General features: G+C 40.6%; 1 protein-coding gene across 11 annotated transcripts in view; it reads left to right on the forward strand.

The window, feature by feature from the left end:
- LOC140205980 (5'-AMP-activated protein kinase subunit beta-2-like) overlaps window positions 1-23,552 on the forward strand; it is an 82,250-nt gene that overhangs the window by 12,831 nt on the left and 45,867 nt on the right. For all 11 annotated transcript variants that reach the window (XR_011888037.1, XR_011888034.1, XR_011888039.1 and 8 more), the window contains exons 2-4: window positions 11,823-12,051; window positions 15,733-15,899; window positions 22,360-22,453. Coding sequence is in view for 1 of the 11 variants with exons in the window: in XM_072273949.1 (XP_072130050.1) it covers window positions 11,884-12,051; window positions 15,733-15,899; window positions 22,360-22,453 (429 nt within the window). In the remaining 10 variants the exon portion in view is untranslated. The remainder of the gene's footprint in view (window positions 1-11,822; window positions 12,052-15,732; window positions 15,900-22,359; window positions 22,454-23,552) is intronic.

Here is a 23,552-nt window from a genome sequence, read left to right on the forward strand (position 1 = left end):
GAAGCACGGCGAAGGTTCCCTGCAGATTTGGGATTGCATTTCTGCAAATGGAGTTGGTGAACTAGTCAGAATTAATTGAATCCTCAATGCTGAAAAATTCAAGCAGATTCTCATCCATCACACAATACCATCAGGGAGGCATCTGATCAGTCCCAACTTCACTCTGCAGCAGCACAATGACCCCCAAACACATGGCCAAGATCATAAAGAACTACCTTCAGCAAAAAGATGAACAAAGAGATCTGCAATAGATGCTATGGCCTCTACTTCGCCTGGATCTCAGCATCATTGAAGCTATCTGGGATTACCTGGAGAAACAGAAGCAAGTGAGACAGCCCAAGTCTGCAGAATAACTGTGGCAAGTTCTCCAAGATGCTTGGAACAACTTCCCAGCCGATTTTCTGATAAAACTGCACAACAGTGTACCTAAGAGAATTGATGCAGTTTTAAAGGCAGAGGGAGGTTGCTCACATCAAATACTGATTCAATTTAGTGTTTTTTTTTACTGTTTACTGCTCTTTATAGTAATTGTTTTGATATTTAGAAACTTATAACCTCATTATTTTTGAAAGTATCTTTGCTTTACAGAATTTTTTTTTACATGTGCCTAAGTCTTTTGCACAGTACAATAGATGCTCTTGCCACAGTTCAGATAAGGACAAAAACTTTGACCCTTGCAGTGAGCTACCATGGAGAGAAATCTCTAATACGTGCTTTTGGAAAAGACCATAATGCTTTAATACTGAATCACACAGCATATTAACTGGCATAATCAGTATAAGGAAATGAAGCATACAAGATTTTTAAAAAATTAAAATTATGATTTCACTGGGTGCAATATAATAAAACAGTAATGAATCTAAGTTTACTGATGAAAAGTGAGTTAGGAGGAAATGTTTCATTATTTTCTCGCTCATTCATGTAGAAAGTGGTAACATAAACACATGAACAAACATACTTTATGCATGTTGAGTACCCCTTATCCAGAACTGGTGAGGTCTATTATCCAGGAAGTAGCGGAGGGCTTTGAGGCCTTCTTGATGGGGAATGGAGGTGTATAAGGATTGGACATCCATAGTAAAAATGTAGCAGTTGGGACCGGGGAATTGGAAGTTATTGAAGAGGTGGAGGGCATGGGATGTATCCTGGATGTAGGTGGGGAGACACTGAACTATGGGTGACAAAATGGAGTCCAGGTAGGCAGATACAAGTTTGGTGGGACAGGAGCAGGCAGAAACTATGGGTCTACCGGGACATATCTTTGGGAGGAGGTAAAACTGAGCAGTATGGGGTGTGGGAATAATGAGTTTAGCGGCTGAGGGTGGAAGGTCTCCGAAGCTGATAGGGGTGATGATGGTGCGGGAGACAATGGTTTGATGTTTTTTGGTAGGGTCCTGTTCCAGTGGTAAGTAATAGACCTCACTAGTTCCCCACCACCACTACCCTCTTCCGGTTGGCGGAACTGGTTCTCACACTTAATAACTTCTCTTTTGGCTCTTCCCACTTTCTTCAGACTAAGGGTGTAGCTATGGGAACTTGCACAGGACCCAGCTATGCCTGCCTCTTCGTTGGTTATGTGGAACAGTCTGTGCTCCAAACCTATTCTGGTACTGCTCCCCAACTTTTCCTTCGGTACATTGATGACTACGTTGGTGCTGCTTCCTGCACCCATGCTGAGCTCGTCAATTTCATCGACTTTACTTCAAACTTCCACCCAGCCCTCAAGTTCACTTGCTGTATCTCGGACATTTCTCTCCCCTTTCTCGATGTCTTGGTCTCCACCTCTGGAGACAGACTGTCCACTGACATCTTCTACAAGCCCACTGACTCTCATAACTACCTCGACTATACCTCTTCCCACCCTACCACATGCAAAAATGCCATTCCCTATTCCCAGTTCTTCCGTCTCCGCCGCATCTGCTCTGAGGATGAGGCTTTCCATTCCAGGACATCTCAAATGTCCGCTTTCTTTAAGGATCGTGGTTTCCCTTCTACCGTCATCAATGATGCCCTCACCCGCATCTCCTCCATTTCCCGCACTTCGGCCCTCACCCCATCCTCCCGCAACCACAACAGGGACAGAGTTCCCCTTGTCCTTACCTACCATCCCATCAGCCTCCGGATCCAGCACATTATCCTCCACAACTTCCGCCACTTTCAACAGGACCCCACCACTAAGCACATCTTTCCTTCTCCACCCCTCTCCGCTTTCCGCAGGGATCGGTCCCTCCGCGACTCCCTTATCCGCACGTCCATCCCCACTGATCTCCCACCCGGCACTTATCCCTGTAAGTGTAAGTGCTACACCTGTCCCTACACCTCATCTCTTGCAACCATTCAGGGCCCCAAACAGTCCTTCTAGGTGAGACAACACTTCACTTGTGAGTCTGTTGGGGTCATCTATTGCATCCGGTGCTCCCGGTGCAGCCTCCTCTGCATCGGTGAAACCCGACGCAGATTGGGGGACCGCTTCGTCGAACACCTCCACTCCGTCCGCCAAAACAGACAGGATCTCCCGGTAGCCACCCACTTCAACTCTACTTCCCATTCCCGTTCAGATATGTCCATACGTGGCCTCCTCTACTGCCATGATGAGGCTAAACTCATATACCATCTAGGTAGTCTCCAGCCCCTTGGTATGAACATAGAATTCTCCAACTTCCGGTAATTCCCTCCCCCTCCCTTCCTCTATCCCTGTTTCACTCTACTCCCTTCCCCAGCTCCCTCATGGTTCTGCCTCCTTCTTCTACCACCCATTGTTTTCAGGGCTATGATGTCAATGCTCCCCCTCCCCCACCCCTTTGTCTTTCAAATTACTGGTTTTTCAACTGAAGCTACAAGCATTCTTCAAATCCTTCCCCATCTTTCATTCTTCAGTTCTGACGAAGGGTTCTGGCCCGAAACGTCGACTCATCGTTTCTAACTGATGCTGCCCGACCTGTTGAGTTCATCCAGTGTACTGAAAGTGTTGTTTTGATCACAGTATCTGCAGATTATTTTGTGTTTTCAGAAGCTGCACAGGTCTTGCACACTACAGACAGTTCTGAGATGTGACCTCACATATGTAATGAACAAAAGTTAATGAAAACAGAAAAACACTGCATAAAGCAAAAAAAATGAAGATCTCAAATATGTATTGAAAGAGTGGATTCGTCAGTGTCAGTGCCACTTATAACAGTATGTTGATCTTGAAACAAGCAAAGATCTATCACAATGAACTGAAAATTGAAGGTGATTGTGAATTTTCAGCTGGCTGGTTGCAGAAATTTAAGAAAAGGCAGGGCTTTAGGTTTTCAAAGATTTGTGGGGATGAAGCACCTACTGATCATGAAGCAGCAGAGAAATTCATTAATGAGTTTGCCAAGAATGTTGCTGAAGAAAATTTAATATGCTGAACACCTGTATTAGTACATATGTGTGATGAACAAATGTAAGACAGACTGCTAACCGGTAGCATATCAGTTCAGAGTCAAGAATGATGGCACTGCTGAACAGCCACTGACTGTTCAGCTGGGTGGCCGATGTAGTGATAGCTTACCTTTCTGATGGTTCAATGTACTCATTATTGTTTCATGATCAAAGTTATTAAAAATATTATATAAAACTACTGTCAGGGTATATGCAGAAGCTGTGTATGTAATGTAAATGGAATTTGTGTTTAGACTTGGGTCCCATCCCCAAGATATCTTCTAAAGATGCAAATATTCCAAAATCCGAAAAATCCAAAATACTTCTGGCCCCAAACATTTTGGATAAGGGATGCTCAATCTGTATATTAAATAAGTCATATTATGAAAAACCACATTTTTTATATAGATAGTAGCTTTATTTATAGAAATAGCCTCTTTAAGTGAAACAGTTGGTGGCATGCTGCATTTCCTAACATTAGCTGAATCAACTAATATTACATTCAGTACGCTGAGTGGCTGCTTTATTAGGTACAGGAGTGGGACCCAGTATGGTCTTCTGCTGCTGTAGACCATCCACCTGAAGATTTGATGTGTTGTACATTCAGTGGTGCTCACTGCACAACATTGTTGTAACACATGATTATTTAAGTTGCTGTCACCTTCTTGTCATCTTGAACAAATCTGGCCATTCTCTTCTAACCTCTCTCATTAACGAGGTGCTTTCACCCATCAAACTGCCACTCACTGGATGTTTTTTCTTTGTTTTTCGCACCATGCTCTGTAAATTCTAGAAACTGTTGTGCATGAAAATCCCAGGGATCAAACAACCTTGTCTGGCACCAACAATCATTCCACGGTCAAAGTCACTTAGGTTACTTTTCTTTCCCATTCTGATGTTTGGTCTGAACAACTGAACCTCTTGGCCATGCCTGCATACTTTTATGCATTGAGTTGCTGCCACACGATTGGCTGATTAGATATTTGCATTAATGAACAGGTGTACTTAGTAAAGTGGCTACTGAGTGTATGTTACATTCCTCCTTCAATAATGAGAAAACCAGGATCTATAGCTGTGCACCCCCTTGTGTCATTTAGCAAATACTTGGGTAATGGACTTTTCTCTATATCTGGACATATGCCTTTTTTCTTTGATATAGATGCCTTTCTCAATTATCACATTATCTGGCATGTGAAGTTTGTGTAGTATTAGTTGTAGCATATTTGTCACCTCTGTTACAGACGTGTGCCAATCTTCTTTTGGTGGGTCCATTTGTTCTTTTACAAACTTCAAATTTACTTGTTTTGTAAACAGCATCTGGATATTCATCCTTAACTTGCATGACAAATATTATTTACGTTGAAGCAATCCTTATGATTCTGCTGTGACATTTTTCAGAATCAGGTTTATTTTCATTGTCTTTTATGAAGTAAAATTTGTTGTTTTGCAGTAGCAGTACTGTACAAAGATATAAAAATACTACAAAATAAATAGTGAGAAACAAAAGAAATAATGAGGTAGTGTTTATTGGTTCACGGACCGTTCAGAAATCTGATGATGGAGCTGTTCCTGATTTATTCAGGCTCCTGTACCTCTTCCCTGATGGTAGTAATGAGAAAAGGGCATGTCCCAAGAGTGGAAGTTTTTACTGGAGGATACAGCATTCCTGAAGCACAGGGTTGTGCTCAGGATGGAAATGACTGAGTCCACAACACTCTACAGTCTCTTGTGATTCTGTGCAGTGAAGCCTCCATACCAGCTTTGATGCAACCAGTCAGCATGCTCTCCACCATATATCTGCGGAAATTTGCATGGGGCTTTGGTGACATACCAAATCTTCTCAAATTCCTAATGAAGTATAGCTACTGGCATGCCTTCTTCATGATTGGATCAGTGTTAAACCTAGGATAGGTCATCTTTGAGCTATTGATGCCCAGGAACTTGAAGCTGCTGACACTTTCCACCACTGAACTTCAGTGAGGACTGGTATGTGTTCTCTTGGCTTTCCCTTCCTGGAGCCCACAATCAGTTCCTTGGTCTTGCTGACATTGAGTGCAAGGTTGTTGTTGAGACACTACCCAATCAGTTGGCCTGTCTCACTCCTGTATGCCTCCTGTTGCCATTTGAGATTTTAACAACAAATAAGATATCATCTATGAATTTATAAATGGTATTTAAACTGTGATTAGCCACACAGTCATGAGTGTAAAGAGAATAGAGCAGTTGGCTAAGCATGCATCTTTGAAGTACACCTGCGTTGATCGTCAGTGAGGAGGAGATGTTATTTATGATCCACACTGACTGTGATCTCCTGATAAGGAAGTTAAGTAGAATGAGATAAAAAGGCCAGGATTTGAAATTTGTTGATTAGTACTGAGGGGATGATGGTGTTGAATGCTGAGCTGTAATTGATAAACAGCAGCCTGACATATGTTTTGCTGTAGTCCAGGTTCTCCAATGGAGAGCAAATGAGATTGCATCTACTGTAGACCTAATGTGTAGTAGGTGAATTGGAGCAGATGTAGGTCCTTTCTGAGGCGAGTTAATTCTATCCATAACCTCTCAAAGCACTTCATTATGGTTGATATGAGTGCTGCTGGTTAGTATTGAGGAAGCTCACTCTATTCTCCTTGGACATCAGTACAATTGGTGTCCTTTTTGAAGGAGGTGGGAGATTTGGTATGTCACCAAAGATTCAAGCAAATTACTACAGATGTTCTGTGGAGAGCATTCTAACAGGTTTCAATCAGAGTCTGGTAGTAAGGCACTAATGTATAAGTTCAGAAAGAGCTGCAGAGAGCTGTAAATTCAGCTAGCTCTATCATGAGTACTAGCCTCCCCACCATCAAGAACATCTTTAAAAGGTGATGCCTCAAAGAGGTATTAAGAACCCCCTCCCACTCAGGACATGCCCCCTTCTTATTAGTACTATCAGGGAGGAGATACAGGAGTCTGAAGACACACACTCAATGTTTTAGGAGCAGCTTCTTCATCATCAGATTTCTGAATAGTCCATGAACCTATGAACATGAGTATTTTGCTCTCTTGCACTTTTTAATGTATTGTATTGCACTGCACTGCCACTACAAAACAACAAATTTTGTAAGACCATAAGACATAGGAGCACAACTAGGCCATCTGGTCTGTTGGGTCTGCGTCACTATTCTATTATGGCTAATTTATTATCACTCTCAACCCTATTCTCCTCCCTCCTCCCTGTAACCCTTGACACCCTTACTAATCAAGAACCTATCAACCTCTGCTTTAAATATACCCAAATACTTGGCCTCCACTGCTGTATATTGCAATAGATTACACAGATTCATTACCCTTTGGCTACAGAAATTCCTCCTTAACTCTGTTTTAAAGGGATACCCTTGTATACTAAGGCTGTGCCTTCTGTTCCTAGGCTCCGCCACGAAAGGGAACATCACTTCTGTGTCCACTATATCTAGACTTTTCAATATTCAATAGATTTCTATGGGGTGCCCCTCCTTTTTCTAAACTCCATGGAGCACAGGGTCAGAGCCATCAAACGCTTTTCATATCTTCACCTTGGACCCTCTCCAATGCCAGCATATCCTTTCTTAGAAAAGGGGCTGAAACTGTTCACAGTACTCCGTGTGGTCTGCCCAATGCCTTACAAAGCCTCAGCATTACATTCTTGCTTTTATATTCTTGTCCTCTCAAAATGAATGCTTATATTGCATTTGCCTTCCTTACCACCGACTCACTCTGCAAGTTAACCTTTAGGGAATCCTGCACAAGGACACCCAAGACCCTTTGCATCTCTGTTTTCTGAATTTGCTGCCCTTTTTGAAAATAGTCTATGCCTTTATTTCTTCTACCAAAGTGCATGACCATACACTTCTCTACACTGTATTCCATCTGCCACTTCTTTGCCCATTCTCCTAATCTTTCTGAGTCCTTCTGCGAATTCCCTGCTTCCTCAGCACTATCTCCACCTATCTTTGGATTATCCGTAAACTTGGGCACGAAGCCGTCATTGAAACCATTGATATATGACGTGAAAACAAGTGGTCCCAACAAAGACCCTTGCGGAACACCACTAGTCACCAACAGTCAACCAGAAAACCCCCTTTTATTTCCACTCTTGCCTCCTGCCAATCATCCTACTCATTCTGTTCTGTTCAGTCAATTTTATTCATGAACCTCAGAATGCAGCAGTGATAGGTTGAAGATATTGAAAAATCCAACCGGTTAGTAGGCACAGGTTCTCAGTACCTTGCCAGGTATAATGTCAGGCCCGCTATGTATATTATTCCTGCTTCTGTTTTGTGTCAAGTCAAGTTTAGACTGCTGGTTCAATTGCAACAGGAAGGAAGTCTTGATTATTTCCTGTTGCATGACTATTAACTATTGGTAATTCCACAGAGATGAATCTTTCAGCTATTGTTTTTAAGAAAATCTGAACCTCTATTAGTCAATCTTTTACAGTTTTAATTGTTAGAAATGTTTTTCAATTTTCAGGCATCAGAGGAATGTAATACCCTGGTTTAAGACCATGCTTCATTTTATTAATGCAGTTATGCTGTAGGGTATTTTTCTGCAGATTTTCTCAAAATGCATTGTGTTCCTTTAATTACGTTATATGATCAAGTAATTCAGTTGATTGATAAATTTGGCGTTGAATTAGCCAATCGGATTTGTCTTGCAAATAAGATGCCCCACAACACTCTAGAGGTATCAAGTATAACCATTTTCTGGAGAGAGTGCAGGAGTTTTGGAGGAAGAAGAAGAAAGAAGGAAAATAGAAACAGACAACAAACGTAGCAGAAGAACATGAGTTGATTTGGAAGGACAGATACTGGTGTCGGAAAATTCTCATGCAGATCATGGTCTCGCAGTTATTGTGCAGATAAGTTTTAGATAGCTAGTTTTCACACGACCTTGGAGACAGTTCGACGCTTTGTCCTTAGATGTTATGTGGAAATTTATTTATGATTCACTTGGACTGTGTTTTCAGACAGAATTGTTTGGTACAGGTTTCCCCCGCCATCCGAAGGTAGAGCATTCCTATGAAACGGTTCGTAAGCTGGAATGTCGTAAAGCGAAGAAGCAATTACCATTTATTTATATGGGAAAATATTGTGAGCGTTCGCAGACCCAAAAATAACCGACCAAATCATGCCAAATAACACATAAAACATAAAGTAACAGTAACATATATAAAAGCAGGAATGACATGATAAATACACAGCCTATATAAAGTAGAAATACTTTTCCACAATCATTGCTACACTGTTCTCTGTAGTGAAAATCTCGCACAAGCGCCATAGGCAGAAAATCTCACGCAAGTGCTGTTGGCAAATACACTCTCTCCCGTAACCTTTAAGCTATGAAGCTGCCAAATCATACCAAATAACACGTAAAAATACACAGCCTATATAAAGTAGAAATAATGTATGTACAGTGTAGTATCACTTACCGGAATTGGGAGAACAGCACCGAGCACACTGATGGTGTGTTAGGCTGAGTTGTCGCAGGTTGGGGTGGTGCAGTGGCCCCCACCCTCCAGGCCGCCGACCGATATATTGCCGCGAAGCACGCAGGGGTCCAGCGGTAGCCGGGAGGCACACAGCACATCTTTAAGAAAAAAGCCGAAATAAACATGCTAATTGATTAGGTGCTGCCCGGCACATAATTGTCGGCCCAGATCAGTGCCGATTGCATTGCCTCTGATCTGGGCCGACAATTATGTGTCGGGTGGCACCTAATTAATTAGCATGTTTATTTTGGCTTTTTTCCTTAAAGATGTGCTGTGTGTCTCCTGGCTACTGCTGCGTTCTGCACGAATCGGTATCTGTCCGTGGCCTGGGTGTTGGGGTGGTGGGACACTGGGGTGTCATCTCATCGTCTGTTTCCATTAGGGCAGGCAGCTCATCTTCTCCTATGTCTGCCTGCCTCAATGTCGAAGGTCGAGGTTCGTCGTCTGCTGTGGCTGATGTGGAAGGCTTGCTTGACTGCTGAGCCTCGCGCATTTTTCTATCATACAGTTCTTTGTAAGCACTCAAACCATCTTGCAAATATTCCCTAAACCGACGTACCTTTTCAAAATTAAAGTTGTACTTTATTATTGCAGCGAAGATCTCACGCAGTTCCTTCACTTTCAGTTCGCTACTGCATTTGGTTTCGATTGTTATCCTTTCCTCTTCCAATTGCATCAGCTATTCATCTATCAGTTCTTGGTCATGTGATGCCAAAACCTCTTCAACATCTCTTCATCAGCTTCCACAAGCCAAACTCACTTAGTCCTTACTTCGTTCACCACGATCGAAATGCTTAATTATGTCTAGTTTTACACTAAGTGTAACACCCTTATGAGCTCTTTCAGGCCTTTCTGATACCTTAGAACTTATCTTGCAAATGGCTGCTCACAAGCATGTGTTTAAGCAATGCCGGCTAGAATGCCATTCCGAATCCGGGGAGAGCGGCTGCTCAGGGCGTGTGCTGATTTTTTCGCCAGCTTTTTTTTCGTAACAGTGAAAACACCTTCTGAAAGCGAAAACAGGGTACTAATGTAGGTCTTTCGTAACAGTGAGGTTTCGTAAAGCGAACGTTGGAAAAGCGGGGGACACCTGTACCGTGAGTAAATTAAGTGAAGCAAACCAGATTGATTACACAAAAATGAGCTCCAACAGTTATGTGCACACTATAGGCTAATTAGTATATGTGTAGTGGGCTCTTTTCTTTATTATGTTTGTTATGGTTTAAAATATTTTGTCAATACAACTTTAATCTAAACCTATACTGGTATGAGTTAAGTTATCGCTTCCAGGCGAACAGTAAATTTGTATGGGTGTGTTAGTATTTATACAAGTAACAGTCTTACTTTCCCTTAAAGGAAAATTCAAACATTTGTTTTATGTTCATCAGAATCATATTTACTCTAGATGTGTTTATTTATTGGAAATGATCTTTTCATTGTTATTCTCATGCATTGTAGAGTTATGTTACTGTTAATTTGCATTCACAGTACTAGCTAACTCATTATGAGCCTATGGTTAGAGGGTCACAGGAAAAAAATATGTCCAAGTATTTAAGCTTCGTGAGCAATGAGTTATTTTGCAAATATATAGTGCAATGGAACTCTGAACTTAAAATCTTTTTATCAGGTTGTAAATACAGAACAAATTAGAACATTAATGTTATTACAGTACTATGTATTAATTCCTAATAGTTATCGATGGAAGCATTCATCCAGTGTACACTGCTGTTTTTTAATTTATGTAAATGAACAAAATCAGCACAAAAAAATTGACTGCCTTTGATGATTGCATCCTCCAAATCTTCATTTTCATTGTAACATTCAAGATTATTGTTGATACCTTCAAAGTTTTAATAATTCATAACTTGTTGAAGGAGTAAAACCATTTTATTTTCACTCCAGGTCATTCCTGGCATCTCTAAGCTTGAAAGTTTGAAACAGCAGTGAGCAAAACAGTTCTAAATTGCCTTGCTGCTTATTTCGCACCAATTATTAGTGACAAAAATAACTGCTTTTTGAACACAAACACACCGGCTGATACTATTAAAGAAACTTCATTCTAAGCATGGTGTTGTGTCAAACGGACACACAAGTTCACATGACTGATGCTAGTTAAGAACTGTTTGGCAATAGTCACCTGTCCCAATTAAACGGCACAGTGTCCCAAATAAACAAAGGGAATCCCGGCTATTTTCTTGAGTAGTTTTTGTTCTTTAAGAGTTGTCCCAAATAAGTGGCTGCCTTGAGTAACTGATGTCCCAATTAACTGGAATCCACTGTATATAATATTTGCCTAATCAGTTTAGACCCAAGTACTCATGCCAGGCACCATTTAGAATGGTTATTTTTCATTTATTTACTGTTACATACATTCATTTCCTTTACAAATGTGCTAAACTGAAAGGAAAATTGTGAATGTCTCATTCAGTATTGTTGTGTAACACATCATGAAGTATCATGGCCTGTTGGCCTATCAGCAGATAACTAATCTTGTAGAAAAACACTACAAAATTTTGAACAATTCAATTCCACTAAACAGTACATTTGAACACTAAATCATCATCAGAGAAGCCTAAATACTTGCACAAATTATTCTCCTCCAGCTATTTGTACATTGTAAAGTCTTTCTAACATTTTAAAACCCAAATTGTAAATATAATACAAGAGATAAAGTCTGCATCATAATATTGAGTACTACATTTGCTAGATCAGGGGTTCCCAACCTTCTTTATGCCATGGACCCTTATCATTAATTGAAGGGTCCATGGACCCCCGTTTGGAAACCCCTGCGCTAGTTACACGTGTCTTTTTCTACAGTTTGGGTGTTTAGTGTTGTTCATGGGCAAGAGTGGATTGTTATCCTTTTAACAAACAGCTATTTTTAAAATTTGTTTTATCCATACAGCAACCTGCTTGTGGAACTGTTACTCTAATATAGGAGCAATAGCATCAGGACTATTAATGCAATGGGGAACACCAGTAGTGATCGCATGGGAGCAGATCGCCATGGAGGCCACAAGTCTCAGCGTGCTGACAACATGGGAATTTCTCAATCATCAAAGGAGAATGAACGTCATAAGATTATGGTGGATAGCTCTGATGATCCCAACATCTTTCATACGCAAGACTCAAAGGTGCAGTGTGAATTTATACTGCTTGTTTCTAGCTTAATATTTACTCCATTTAAGAACAAATTGTTTGTTAACTATTCTACTGGCAGGATAGTTTCTAAATTTACTGCTGTGTATCACCAAGATTCAGCTTGTGACTTTTTAAAGACCCCCAAACTTGACAAGACCATAAAATCCTATAAAAGATAGTACATCATGGGTGAAATCCTCCCAACCATTGAGCACATTTACATAAAACATTGCCCAAGAAAAGTAGCATTCATCATCAAAGCTCCTCATCACCCACGCCACGCTCTTTTCTCACTGCTACCATCAGGTAGAAGGTAAAAGAGCCTCAGGACTCGCACCACCAGGTTCAAGAACAATTGCTACCCCTCAACTACCAGGCTCTTGAAGAAAAGGGAATGCCTATACTCATTTTAGGACTCTTCATCTTGTTATTTCATACTTGTTATTTTTGTATTTATTATCATTTGCACATTTTTTTACAGTTTACAGATTCTGTTTACAGTTACTGTTCTATAGATTTGCTAAGTATGCCCACAGGAAAAGAATCTCAGGGCTGTATGTGGTGACATGTATGTACTCTGAAAATAAATTTTACTTTGAACTTTGAGGACATAGGAGCAGAATTAGGCAATTCAGCCCTTTGAGTCTGCCCCACCATTCCATCATTCCATGGCTGATTTATTGTTCCTCTGAACCCATTCTCCTGCGTTCTCCGTGTAATCTTTGATGCCCTGACTAAAGAGATATCCCTTTATTCTGAGGATGTGCCCTGTGGTCCTAGACTTGCCCGCTAAAGAAACATCCACTCCATATCTACTCTATCTAGAACTTGATGGTAACACTCTAAATATTCCATTATCCTTTCCACACTGTAAGCATGGAAGGCGGTTTTGCATGTTAGAAGAGGAGACTGGCCCACGTTGATTTTGGCACTTCAGCACCCTTGACATCCTAATACTAATACTTGTAGGGGTGCTGAATAGAGCACTATGTTCATTTGACATCACTTGCACAAAATTCTACTGTATCTCCAAGATGTATGAAATTACCACAGGAAATGGAGGAGTGAGGCATATGTCACTTCTCTGCTTTACCTGTGTTGATAATGGAAAATCGAAGGCATTTATTTTATCTGTGATAGTCCTATTCATGCTTTTGTATCCTTTGCAATCACTTCTTTGTACTGTCCCATCCCCATGTCTCCCGATTAGCTGACATTCCTGATGTCCCCCTCCATTCTGCTAGTCACCAGCCTATCTCTCCTCCGCCCTCTTTATTTATGCTTTCTCAGAACTACCCCTAGCACTCTCTTCTCCTGTGCAATTTACTCTCAAAATCATCCCAATCCTCAAAATATTTTGTGTATATTGCCACGTTAGAGGGAGGTTCTGGAAGAAATTGAGTGTAATGCAATTTTCAACAGACCACTGCATTGGTTGCCATTGGCCTGCCAATCATTATCCATGATGTTTTATTTCTATCTGCCCTCTTCTGGAAACAGAAAAGGCCCCATGGTATTTTTGTTTTTTGTTTGCAGAATATTCTACTGGCATATTTATTTATCCCCTATCCATAACCAGTAAAACTGATTGTTGTTTATGGGTCCTTACCACATGCAAAATATGTTTATTTTCTCCGTTAGATATTTCACAAATACTTAATTGAGATATTTTATGATTGCCCATAGCATTGAGTAAATGCCTTCAGTTAAGACTTAAGTGTTCTCAGGGGTGTGGTAGGATCCTGTTAACTTTTTTTTCCTACTTTCTATAAAGAAATATAAATTTATATAGTGCAATCTTGATGACCTTTATAAAAGCACTATTTTGATTTGGTGCCATATGGATGAGCTGTAAACCAAGGGCCATACACATCAAATAGCTACTAATAAATTCAAAATGGAATTCAATTTTAAACCTGTACCGGAACGCAGAAAATGTTGAACCACCACAAGGAGTCTTGTTGTTCCTTTCCACGCCTTGTGCATTGGGTGGCAACTTTGCCATTTCTTTAGCATTTGTCTGGTTTTTATGAGGCTGAGTTGCTAGCTTGACGCTCAGCCCAGCGCAGATGGAAAGCATGCAAGGAGCCAGCTAGATTCAAACCTGGAACCACTCGCCTTGAAGTCTGGTGTGGGTGCCATGACACCACCGGCAGCATTCACTGGAAATAATTGAAATGAATGGCATGGAAGCATTCCATGGGTCGTTACATAAAACACTGGGGAGAAAGGAACAGAAGAGTATGTTGACAGCATTAGTTGTCAAGAATCCAAGAAGTGCCAAGAATCTGAGTGAACCATGAATGCTGACCCATCCAATTGGAAGTACCCTTTTTAGTGCTGCTTGTTTTGTAGTAGTATTTCTAATTGGCAAAAAAGTCATTTTTCTAATATCCATCTTTCTCAATGATAAGCCTTTGTGCACACATCTAGGTATTGCCTAGAAAGGAGAGTTGAAGTTAGGAACCAAACAGTGTAAATTTGAATTCATGTGTTTTGAATCCAAGATATGCTTCAGTTGGAATTAGATACACATGTGAAGAAGAAAAATAGTGCAGGAGAAAAGGCAAATGCTATAATTGGCTCTGCTACAGGATGTTGCAAGGAATGTTTGTCGGTGGGGGGGGGGTAGTAAATTGGTCTCCTCTGTCAGAATTTCCAATTGTGATTGAGGAAGATTAATATGCCGAGATGGTTGGCTATTTGGGGGGGTTGTGTGTGTGTGTGTTTGTGCTGTATTATGTTCTGCTTGCAGATTATATGCCATCAAATGTTATTATCTTGATTGTATAGGTTTGTTACATACTAAAAGTAATTAGAAAATCTTCCCTCTTAATGACACTAGGGTTCACTTTGATTGTCAATAGTCTATCTTGACTCTCAAAGAACACAATTCAAATCAATACTACAGCATTTGCAATACAGAAATTCTATTATTACAACAATTTACCATTCTGGGAGGACTTGGTGGGACAGGTGCTTTCTGAGGCTCCTGAACCAAGTCGTCAAAATATCAAATTAAACACCAGGCCATGTAAGGACTGAAATGAGAAATTTCTTCACTCAGGGAATGGTGAATCTTTGAGATTCTTTATCCTGAAGGGTTATGGAGGCTTGGATGTTGGTCATGTTCAAAAGTGAGATCAGTAGATTTCCAGACATTAGAGGAAACAGATGATGTAGAGAAAGGGAAGGGAAACAACAGAAAATCATCGGTGATTTTACTGAATGATTGAACAGGCTTGAGGGGCCAGTAAGCTATTCCTGCTCCTGTTATTTAAGTTTTTGTATTCTTGTTATTTGGGTCTGTATCCTTTGGAGCTTAGAAGAACAAGAGAGGTCTTGGATCTTGTATAGGATGGATGTGGAAAGCAAGGTTCCTCCTGTGGGGGGAAAAACACTAGAACTGAGGGTCACTATTTAAAATAAGGCAACACCCATTTAAGACAAGTGTGGGAACATTTTTTTCAAATAGCTAAATGTCTTTGGAATCCTTGCTCAAAGGCTCTGTAGTAGATTTGTATTTGATAAGTAAGAGGATAGAAATGTGGAGTTGAGGTTATAGTCAAATCATCTAGGGTATTATTAAAGCTTGAGGGGTCAAGTTGTCTACTTCTGTTCCTATTTTATGTGTTCTCCAGTTTTACCTTTTCACTTGTGTTTTGATATTTTAGCCTCTCACTGATAAGGAATTTGCACCCTGGCACGCTGATGTGGATGAGTCTGTGAAGTTTTCTCAACAAGCTCGTCCCACTGTCATCCGCTGGAATGGTGGAGGAAAAGAAGTATTCATTTCTGGATCCTTCAACAATTGGCAAGCCAAGATTCCACTTATAAAAAGGTACATGTGTGTAATTTACAAGTAGCTTAAGATCCATTTGGTATTACAAAAGCATACTATCATATTCTACAGAAGGGGATGTTTCCATATCTTTGCATTTCAGTATAATTTTGGTAAGCCAGATTGGCCTTCAGAAAATCTCATATGCTGAGTTTCAATTTTCAGAATACTTTTATTTTATCCTAAAAGAATACACCCTGTTATCTAAGTCTAAAGCTTAAGTCATCCAAAGTCTTCATAGAATCTCTGCTAAAGTATGATACTTAAATAGCCTATTTAGTGTTGAGCTTTAGTAACATTGCTACTTATTCAACTAGTTTCAGCCTTTTTTTTAGGAGTACGTTGGATAATCAAAAATTATTACATAGACTATTGTGCTATCTATATGTGTTTGTTTGTGTGTGTGGGTGCCAAAATATAGCTTTGCAGTGGCATGATGAGTGACAATATTTCCCTTTACCGGCATTTACAGAGTAACATGCATATATTCCTCAATAAATTGCTCGTTGTCATTCTCCAGGACAAATCTAGATTGCTTTTTTTTTAAAATCACTATATCAGCTTCCTACTTCGCATCTTGACACCTGCAATTCTTGTGCCTTCAAAGGGTGTCTCACTAACGATTGTATTTTGAAGCACCTTTGCTTATATTGTTTGCTGTTAAAGTCTATGTGAAATCTTATTTTTGTAAATAATTATTACACTATGATTGACAACAGAAGTAACACAAATTGAGAAAAAGTATAGAAACACCTAGCAATTGTGTTACTTTAAGAATTAATAGCTTTCATTCATGTTGCAGTCAAGGTATCATTTTTACATATAAACCTATAATATAATTGTAACTAAACAAGATAATACTGGAATGTGAGAAATCTAAAACACTTAAAATAGTTGGTTCTATTTAGTATATCAGTCAGAATTGCATGATTTTGTACCCTGGTTCCCAATATCTACTGTGTATTTATTAGTTGAATGCCTTTTTTTCAGCTTATTTGGACCACCTGTACGTTCCTTTGTTATGTTACAACCAAGGGTTCTCAGACTGGTTCAAATAGGTAGAAAGACACAACTTCCAATCAGAACCAGTCAACACATGCCCTGTATTCACATAACTTTCATGTTCCCATGATACTATTGCATTCTCATGGTTTTATTCCCATAGAAGTAATCAAAGCTCCTGCAGCCAGTCCCTGTACACTCAACGCTATGGCGGTGAGACACTTGACAAGCCCAAAGATTAATCCTCTGCAACATATATTCCTTCCTATTGATTAGGAAAAGTTGTTTGATATGTTAAACAAACTTTATTATTTCCAATGTATGCTCCATCATATGTCTGCCTTATTCCTCCACTGGCATACTATTTTAGTTAACTGCAGAGCAATCAATTTTAATTACTAGAAAGTATGGATGTATCTGGAACTTAACATCTCTTATTTAGAATGAATAAACAGCACTTGGAAAAAAGACATTTGGTGTCATTGTGCAGTTGGGTTTGTTATTACTGTCTAAATAATTCAGAATCTGGTTTAATATCACTGGCATATGTCATGAAATTTGTTGTATTATGCAGAAGTACAGTGCAATACATAATAAAATACAATAAATTACAAAAAGAAATTTAAAAAAATTAAGTAGTACAAAAAGAGAAAATATGGTGAGGTAGTATAGTAGTAGAAGAAGAAGAAGAAGAAGAAGAAAGCCCTTATCTCCGAGTGGAGTCATCGGGACGCCGTCACGGCGATGTTTCTTTAGCAGGCTTTCTTATTTTTATGAGGCTGAGTTGCTAGCTCAACACTCAACCCAGCACGGATGGAAAGCGTGCAAAGGAGCCAGCTGGATTCAAACTCAGGAGCCTTCGCTCCAAAGTCCGGCGCTGATGCCATTATGCCACCAGCCGGCCATGGTGAGGTAGTGTTAATGGATTAATTGTCCGTTCAGAAATCTGTTAACGGATGGGAGAGCTGTCCCGAAATGCTGAGTGTGTGTCTTCAGGCTCCTGTACCATGTCCTTGATGGTAGCGATGAGAAGACGGTATGTACTGGGGGAGGAGGGAAGTCCTCAACGATGCATGCAGCCTTCTTCAGCTATCGCTTTTCGAAGATGTCCTTGGTGCTGGGGAGGCTAGTGCCCATAATGGGGCTGACTAAGCTTACAATTTTTCAGCTTTTTCTGATCCTTTTGGGTGGCCCCTCCATACCAGGTGATGATACAACTAGTTAGAATGCTCTGCATGGTACATCTGTAGAAATCGCTGGAGTTTTTGGTAATATACCAAATCTTGTCAAATTCACATTGAAGTGTGGCCGCTATTGTGCCTACTCTATAATTGAATCAATATATTGGACTGAGGATAGATCCTTAAAGATGTTGACACTCAGGAACATGAAGCTGCTCACCCTTTCCACTGCTGAACTTTTGATCGGGACTGGTGTATGTTCCCTCGACTTCCCCTTCCTGAAATCCACAATCACTTCCTTGGTCTTACTGACGTAGAGTGCAAGGTTGTCGTTGCAACACCATTCAACCAGCTGACTTATCTCACTCCTATACCATTGCCATCATTTAAAATTCTGTCAACAATAGTTGTGTCATCAGCAAATTTATAGATTGCACATGAGTTGTGCCTAGCCACACAGTTGCAGGTGAAGAGAGAGTAGAGCAGTAGGTTAAGCACGCATCCTTGAGGTATGCCAGAGTTGATTGTCAGTGAGGAGGAGAAGTTATTTGTGATAACTGACTGTGGACCCCAATAAGGAAGTCAAGGATCCAGTTGCAGAGGGAGGTATAAGGACCCAGGTTTTGGAGTTTGCAAATTAGTACTGAGGGTATGATGGTGTTGAATACTGAGCTGTAATCAATTATCAGCAGCCCGACAGAGGTATTGATATTGTCCAGGTGATCTAAGGTTGAGTGCAAAGCCACTGAGATTGAATTGCTGTAGACCTATTGTGGTGATAGGCAACTGCAGCAGATCCAGGCTCTTGCTTAGGCAAGAGTTAGTTCTGGCTATGACTAACCTCTTAAAGCACTTTATTACTTGTCGTAGAAGCAACTCACCCTGCTCATCTTAGGCATTTGTATAATTATTGCCCTTTTGAAGCAGCTGAGAACCTCTGATTGCAGCAGTGAGAGATTGAAGATGTCATTGAACACTGTCGCCGATTGGTTGGTACAAGTTTTTATCCTCCGCAACTTCTGCCACCTTCAACAGGACCCCACCACTAAGCACATCTTTCCCTCTCCATCCCTCTCCGCTTTCCACAGGGATCGATCCCTCCGCGACTCACTTATCTGCACATCCATCCCCACGGATCTCCCACCCGGCACTTATCCCTGTAAGCGTAAGTGCTACACCTGTTTCTACACCTCCTCTCTTGCCACCATTCAGGGCCCCAAACAGTCCTTCCAGGTGAGGCAACACTTCACTTGTGAATCTGTTGGGGTCATCTATTGTATCCGGTGCTCCCGGTGCGGCCTCCTCTACATCGGTGAAACCTGACGCAGATTGGGGGACTGCTTCGTCGAGCACCTCCACTCCATCCGCCACAACAGACAGGATCTCCCGGTAGCCACCCACTTTAACTCTGCTTCCCATTCCCATTCAGATATGTCCATACATGGCCTCCTCTACTGCCATGATGAGGCTAAACTCAGGTTGGAGGAGCAACACCTTATGTACCATCTAGGTAGTCTCCAGCCCCTTGGTATGAACATAGAATTCTCCAACTTCCGGTAATTCCCTCCCCCTCCCTTCCTCTATCCCTATTTCACATCACCTCCCTCATAGTTCCGCCTCCTTCTACTACTGCGCATTGTTCTCCTGCCAAACACCTCCCTGCTTCTCCTCCCCCACCCCTTTGTCTTTCAAGTTACTGTTTTTTTCAACTACCAGCATTCTTCAAACCCTCCCCAAAGTTCTTCCTTCAGTCCTGACGAAGGGTTTCAGCCCGAAACGTCGACTAATTTTTTCAACTGATGCTGACTGACCTGCTGAGTTCCTCCAGCGCATTGAGTGTTCCTTTGACAACAGCATCTGCAGATCATTTTGTGTTTACAGGATTTTAGTGCCCTAACAAGTACACCATCAGGGACTGATGCCTTCAGAGGGTTCACCCTCCTGAAGGATGTTCTGACATTAGCCTCTGAAACCGAGATCACAAGGTCAACAGATGTTGCAGAGATTTGCACAGGCTTAGTTTTATTCTTCCTTCAAAGCATGCATAAAAGAGATCGAGCACATGGGGACTGAAGCATCACAGCCATTCATGATGTCTGGTTTTTCCTTTAGGAAGTAATGGTCTGTAAACCCTGCCAGAGCTGACAGGTGTCTTGAACTTCTATCAGAATTGTTCTTTCACTCTTAGACTAGCCTTCCATACGTCAAACCTGGACTTCTTGCGTAGTTTTGGATCACCAGGTTTGAATGCCACAGATCTATCCCTCAGCAGCCCATGAAACTCCTGGTTCATCCATGGCTTTTCACTTGGGTTTATCTGGTATGTTCTTGAAGACATCCATGCAGCCACACAGGTCTTGATGAAGTCGGTGACAACTGTGGCACATTCATTAAGATTTGAAGATGAATCCCTGAATGTTGTCCAGTCCACTGATTCAAGGCAATCCTGTAAGTGCTCCTCCACCTCCCTTAACAATACCTTCGTGGGCCTCACCATTGGTGCTGCAGTCCTCAGTCTCTGTTTGTACCCCGGGTGTAGAAGTGCAGCCAGGTAATCAGACATTCCAAGGTATGTGCTTGGGATGATATGGAAAGTGTTCTTGGTGGTGGTATAACTGTGGTGAAGTGTGTTGGCTCCTCTGTTTCAAGAGGTGATATGTTGGTGGTACTTGTTCAGAGACTTCTTCAAGCTGGCTTGTTAAAAATCCCCTGCAATAATCAAAAAGGCATCAGGGTGTACTAGTTTGTGATTGCTAATCAGTGCTGAGCTCCTCCAGTGCCGCCTTGATGTTGGCCAGGGGTGGAATGTACATCACAATCAGGATGAAGCAGAAAGCTTTTTCAGCAGATAAAATGGACGAAACTTGACCTCAAGATATTCCAGGTTGGGTGAGCAGGACTGAGGCAGAGAAGCCACATCTTTGCAGCATAATGAGTTAATCATGAAACATACTCCACCTCCTCTTTGTCTAAGAGATTCAGCTGTTCTCTCTTTACAATGAAGGTGATGCTCTCGGGCTGCAGTGCTGCATTCAAAATGGTGGAATTGAGCCATGTTTCCATAAAGCAAAGTACACAGCAGTTCCTGATTTCCTTCTGGTAGTGCAAACTTGCTCTGAGGTCTTCAGTTTTATTTTCCAGAGACCGTACATTTGTCAGCAGGATAATAGGAAGTCGGGGAGTAAGGGCTCTGTATTTTCAGTTTTATTACTTGCAGACCAGCACACTTTCCTCGTTTTCTTTTTCTTAAAGGAAAACTACACCCACAATGAGAGTCTGCAGTCTGGCGTCCACCAGTTTTAGAGGACCAAGAGATTTTTACATGTCCTAAAATTATGTTTACTGAAGTACCCTTGGCCATGACTGTGGTTTTATCTGTATTCGTCCTAAGCGGGAATATTTGATGATTCCCTTTGGACCTGCATGTAAAGAGTTGCCAATTTCCAGCTTCTTTTTGGTTTAGCACAGCCTCACATAAGGAGTTTTGGTAATAAACCTGCTCTGCATTTCCATATATAGTGTGGATGTAAAACTTGATGAATATTAGACATTCTGAGCCATTTAGCTTCCCAGTAGCTTCTAACTGGATCCTGAATGGACTGAACTGCACAGAGATAGTCAGAAGGGTGTCAGGTACCATTCAGCTAGGTCTTCCAATGTAGGCGAGCAGGACCGAGACAGAAGTCACATATGAGTCAGGACCAACCTATAACAAATTCACAGTGGATCACATTGTTAACACATTTATTATTTTACTTGCAAGGGGAGATATACTTCTAGCCAAGTTTCATCTGGAAATATAGCTCTGTTCTTCTGTTTAAATCAAAATACTTTTATACCTAGTTTTTTTTTTAAACAGTGATTAGATTGCTCCATTCCATAACATTACATTCATTCCTCTGTTATCTTCCTTATTTCGTTCACACATTTGATGTTTTGATGTTTTGAAGTTTCATCCTGTTTTTCTTGTCAAACATCCCCCAGGCCAGAAAACAATTGCCTGTCATCAAAGAAAATAATTTGTTCTCATACAATGCAAACACACTTGTAAGTTTTCTCACCCAAACTAGCAAAGCACCTTAGGATTTCATAGACCCCATTTTATTACATTACAGTTTACAAACGTTACAAATACATAATAAAGTCTTCAGGGTTACAGAGTTTTTTTTCCACAAGAGGGAAAATGAGAAAATTGAAAAGATATTGCAAAAATATGTTAGTTTTGTTTGATCATAAAGTTTTTAATAATACAGTGTAGCCTTTCTAACTTTTAACAGCCACAATGACTTTGTTGCTATCCTTGATCTGCCTGAAGGAGAGCACCAATACAAGTTCTTTGTAGATGGACAGTGGGCTCATGATCCATCAGAGGTATGTGCTCATTTAATTTTTAATACACTTAGATTTTAAAAAATCTATGATATGGTTAGGAGAAAATGAAAATAGAGAAAATATATTGTGTTGTATCTACATTACAAAGTGGGATAATTTCTTGCTAATTACAGAATGATTTCAATAATGACCTTTGCCATTGGGAGGTTAGGTGGGGGAAAGGATTAATAAAGTTTGGGAATGGTAAACTGTATTTGCACTGGTTAACAAATTTATATATTGGGTTTCCTCTGGAATTATTATAAACGGAATGAAGGCCCTGTTAAAAATGTGGGTTACGACCTTTAATTTTACCAAAGAAAAAATGGCTTGAGTCGCTTAGCACTGTAGTGCAAGGATGTTTATTAGGTGCAAAGAATATTAATCTTACAAAAATTAGTGAAAATAGTGAAAAAATTGCCAATATGTACAAAAAGATACCTACAAGAAACACAATAGCTCTGTACTTATTCTTGTCTAATGTGAAGTGGCAGTCCCTATATTTCTCTCTCATACTGAGGGCAATGAACTCCTTTAATTCAGCACTAGGGCATACCATCTTTAATTGCCAACAAAGGTAACTTAAATGAACACATGAATTAGAATATGAAACTCCCCACAATGTCATTACAATCATATTACAAATTAAATGAAATATCAGAATCAGGTTTATTATCAACGGCATGTGTCATGAAATTTGTTAACTTAGCAGTAGCAGTTCAATGCAATACATAGTATAGAAGAAGAATAACTAAATAAGTAAATCAATTACAGCATACATACATTGAATAGATTAAAAATCATGCAAAAAACAGAAATAATATATATTAAGAAAAGTGAGGTAGTGTTCACGGGTTCAATGTCCATTTAGGAATCAGATGGCAGAGGGCAAGAAGCTGTTCCTGAATTGTTGAGTATGTGCCTTCAGGCTTTTCTGTACCTGCTACTTGATGGCAACAGTGAGAAATGGGCATGCTCTGGGTGCTGGAGGTCCTTAATAATGGGCGCTACCTTTCAGAGACGTCGCTTCTTGAAGATGTCCTGTGTACTTTGAAGACTAGTACCCAAGGTGGAGCTGACTAAATTTACAACCCTCTGC

Source organism: Mobula birostris, chromosome 12 (genome assembly GCF_030028105.1).
Source record: "Mobula birostris isolate sMobBir1 chromosome 12, sMobBir1.hap1, whole genome shotgun sequence".
NCBI classification, from domain to species: domain Eukaryota; kingdom Metazoa; phylum Chordata; class Chondrichthyes; order Myliobatiformes; family Myliobatidae; genus Mobula; species Mobula birostris.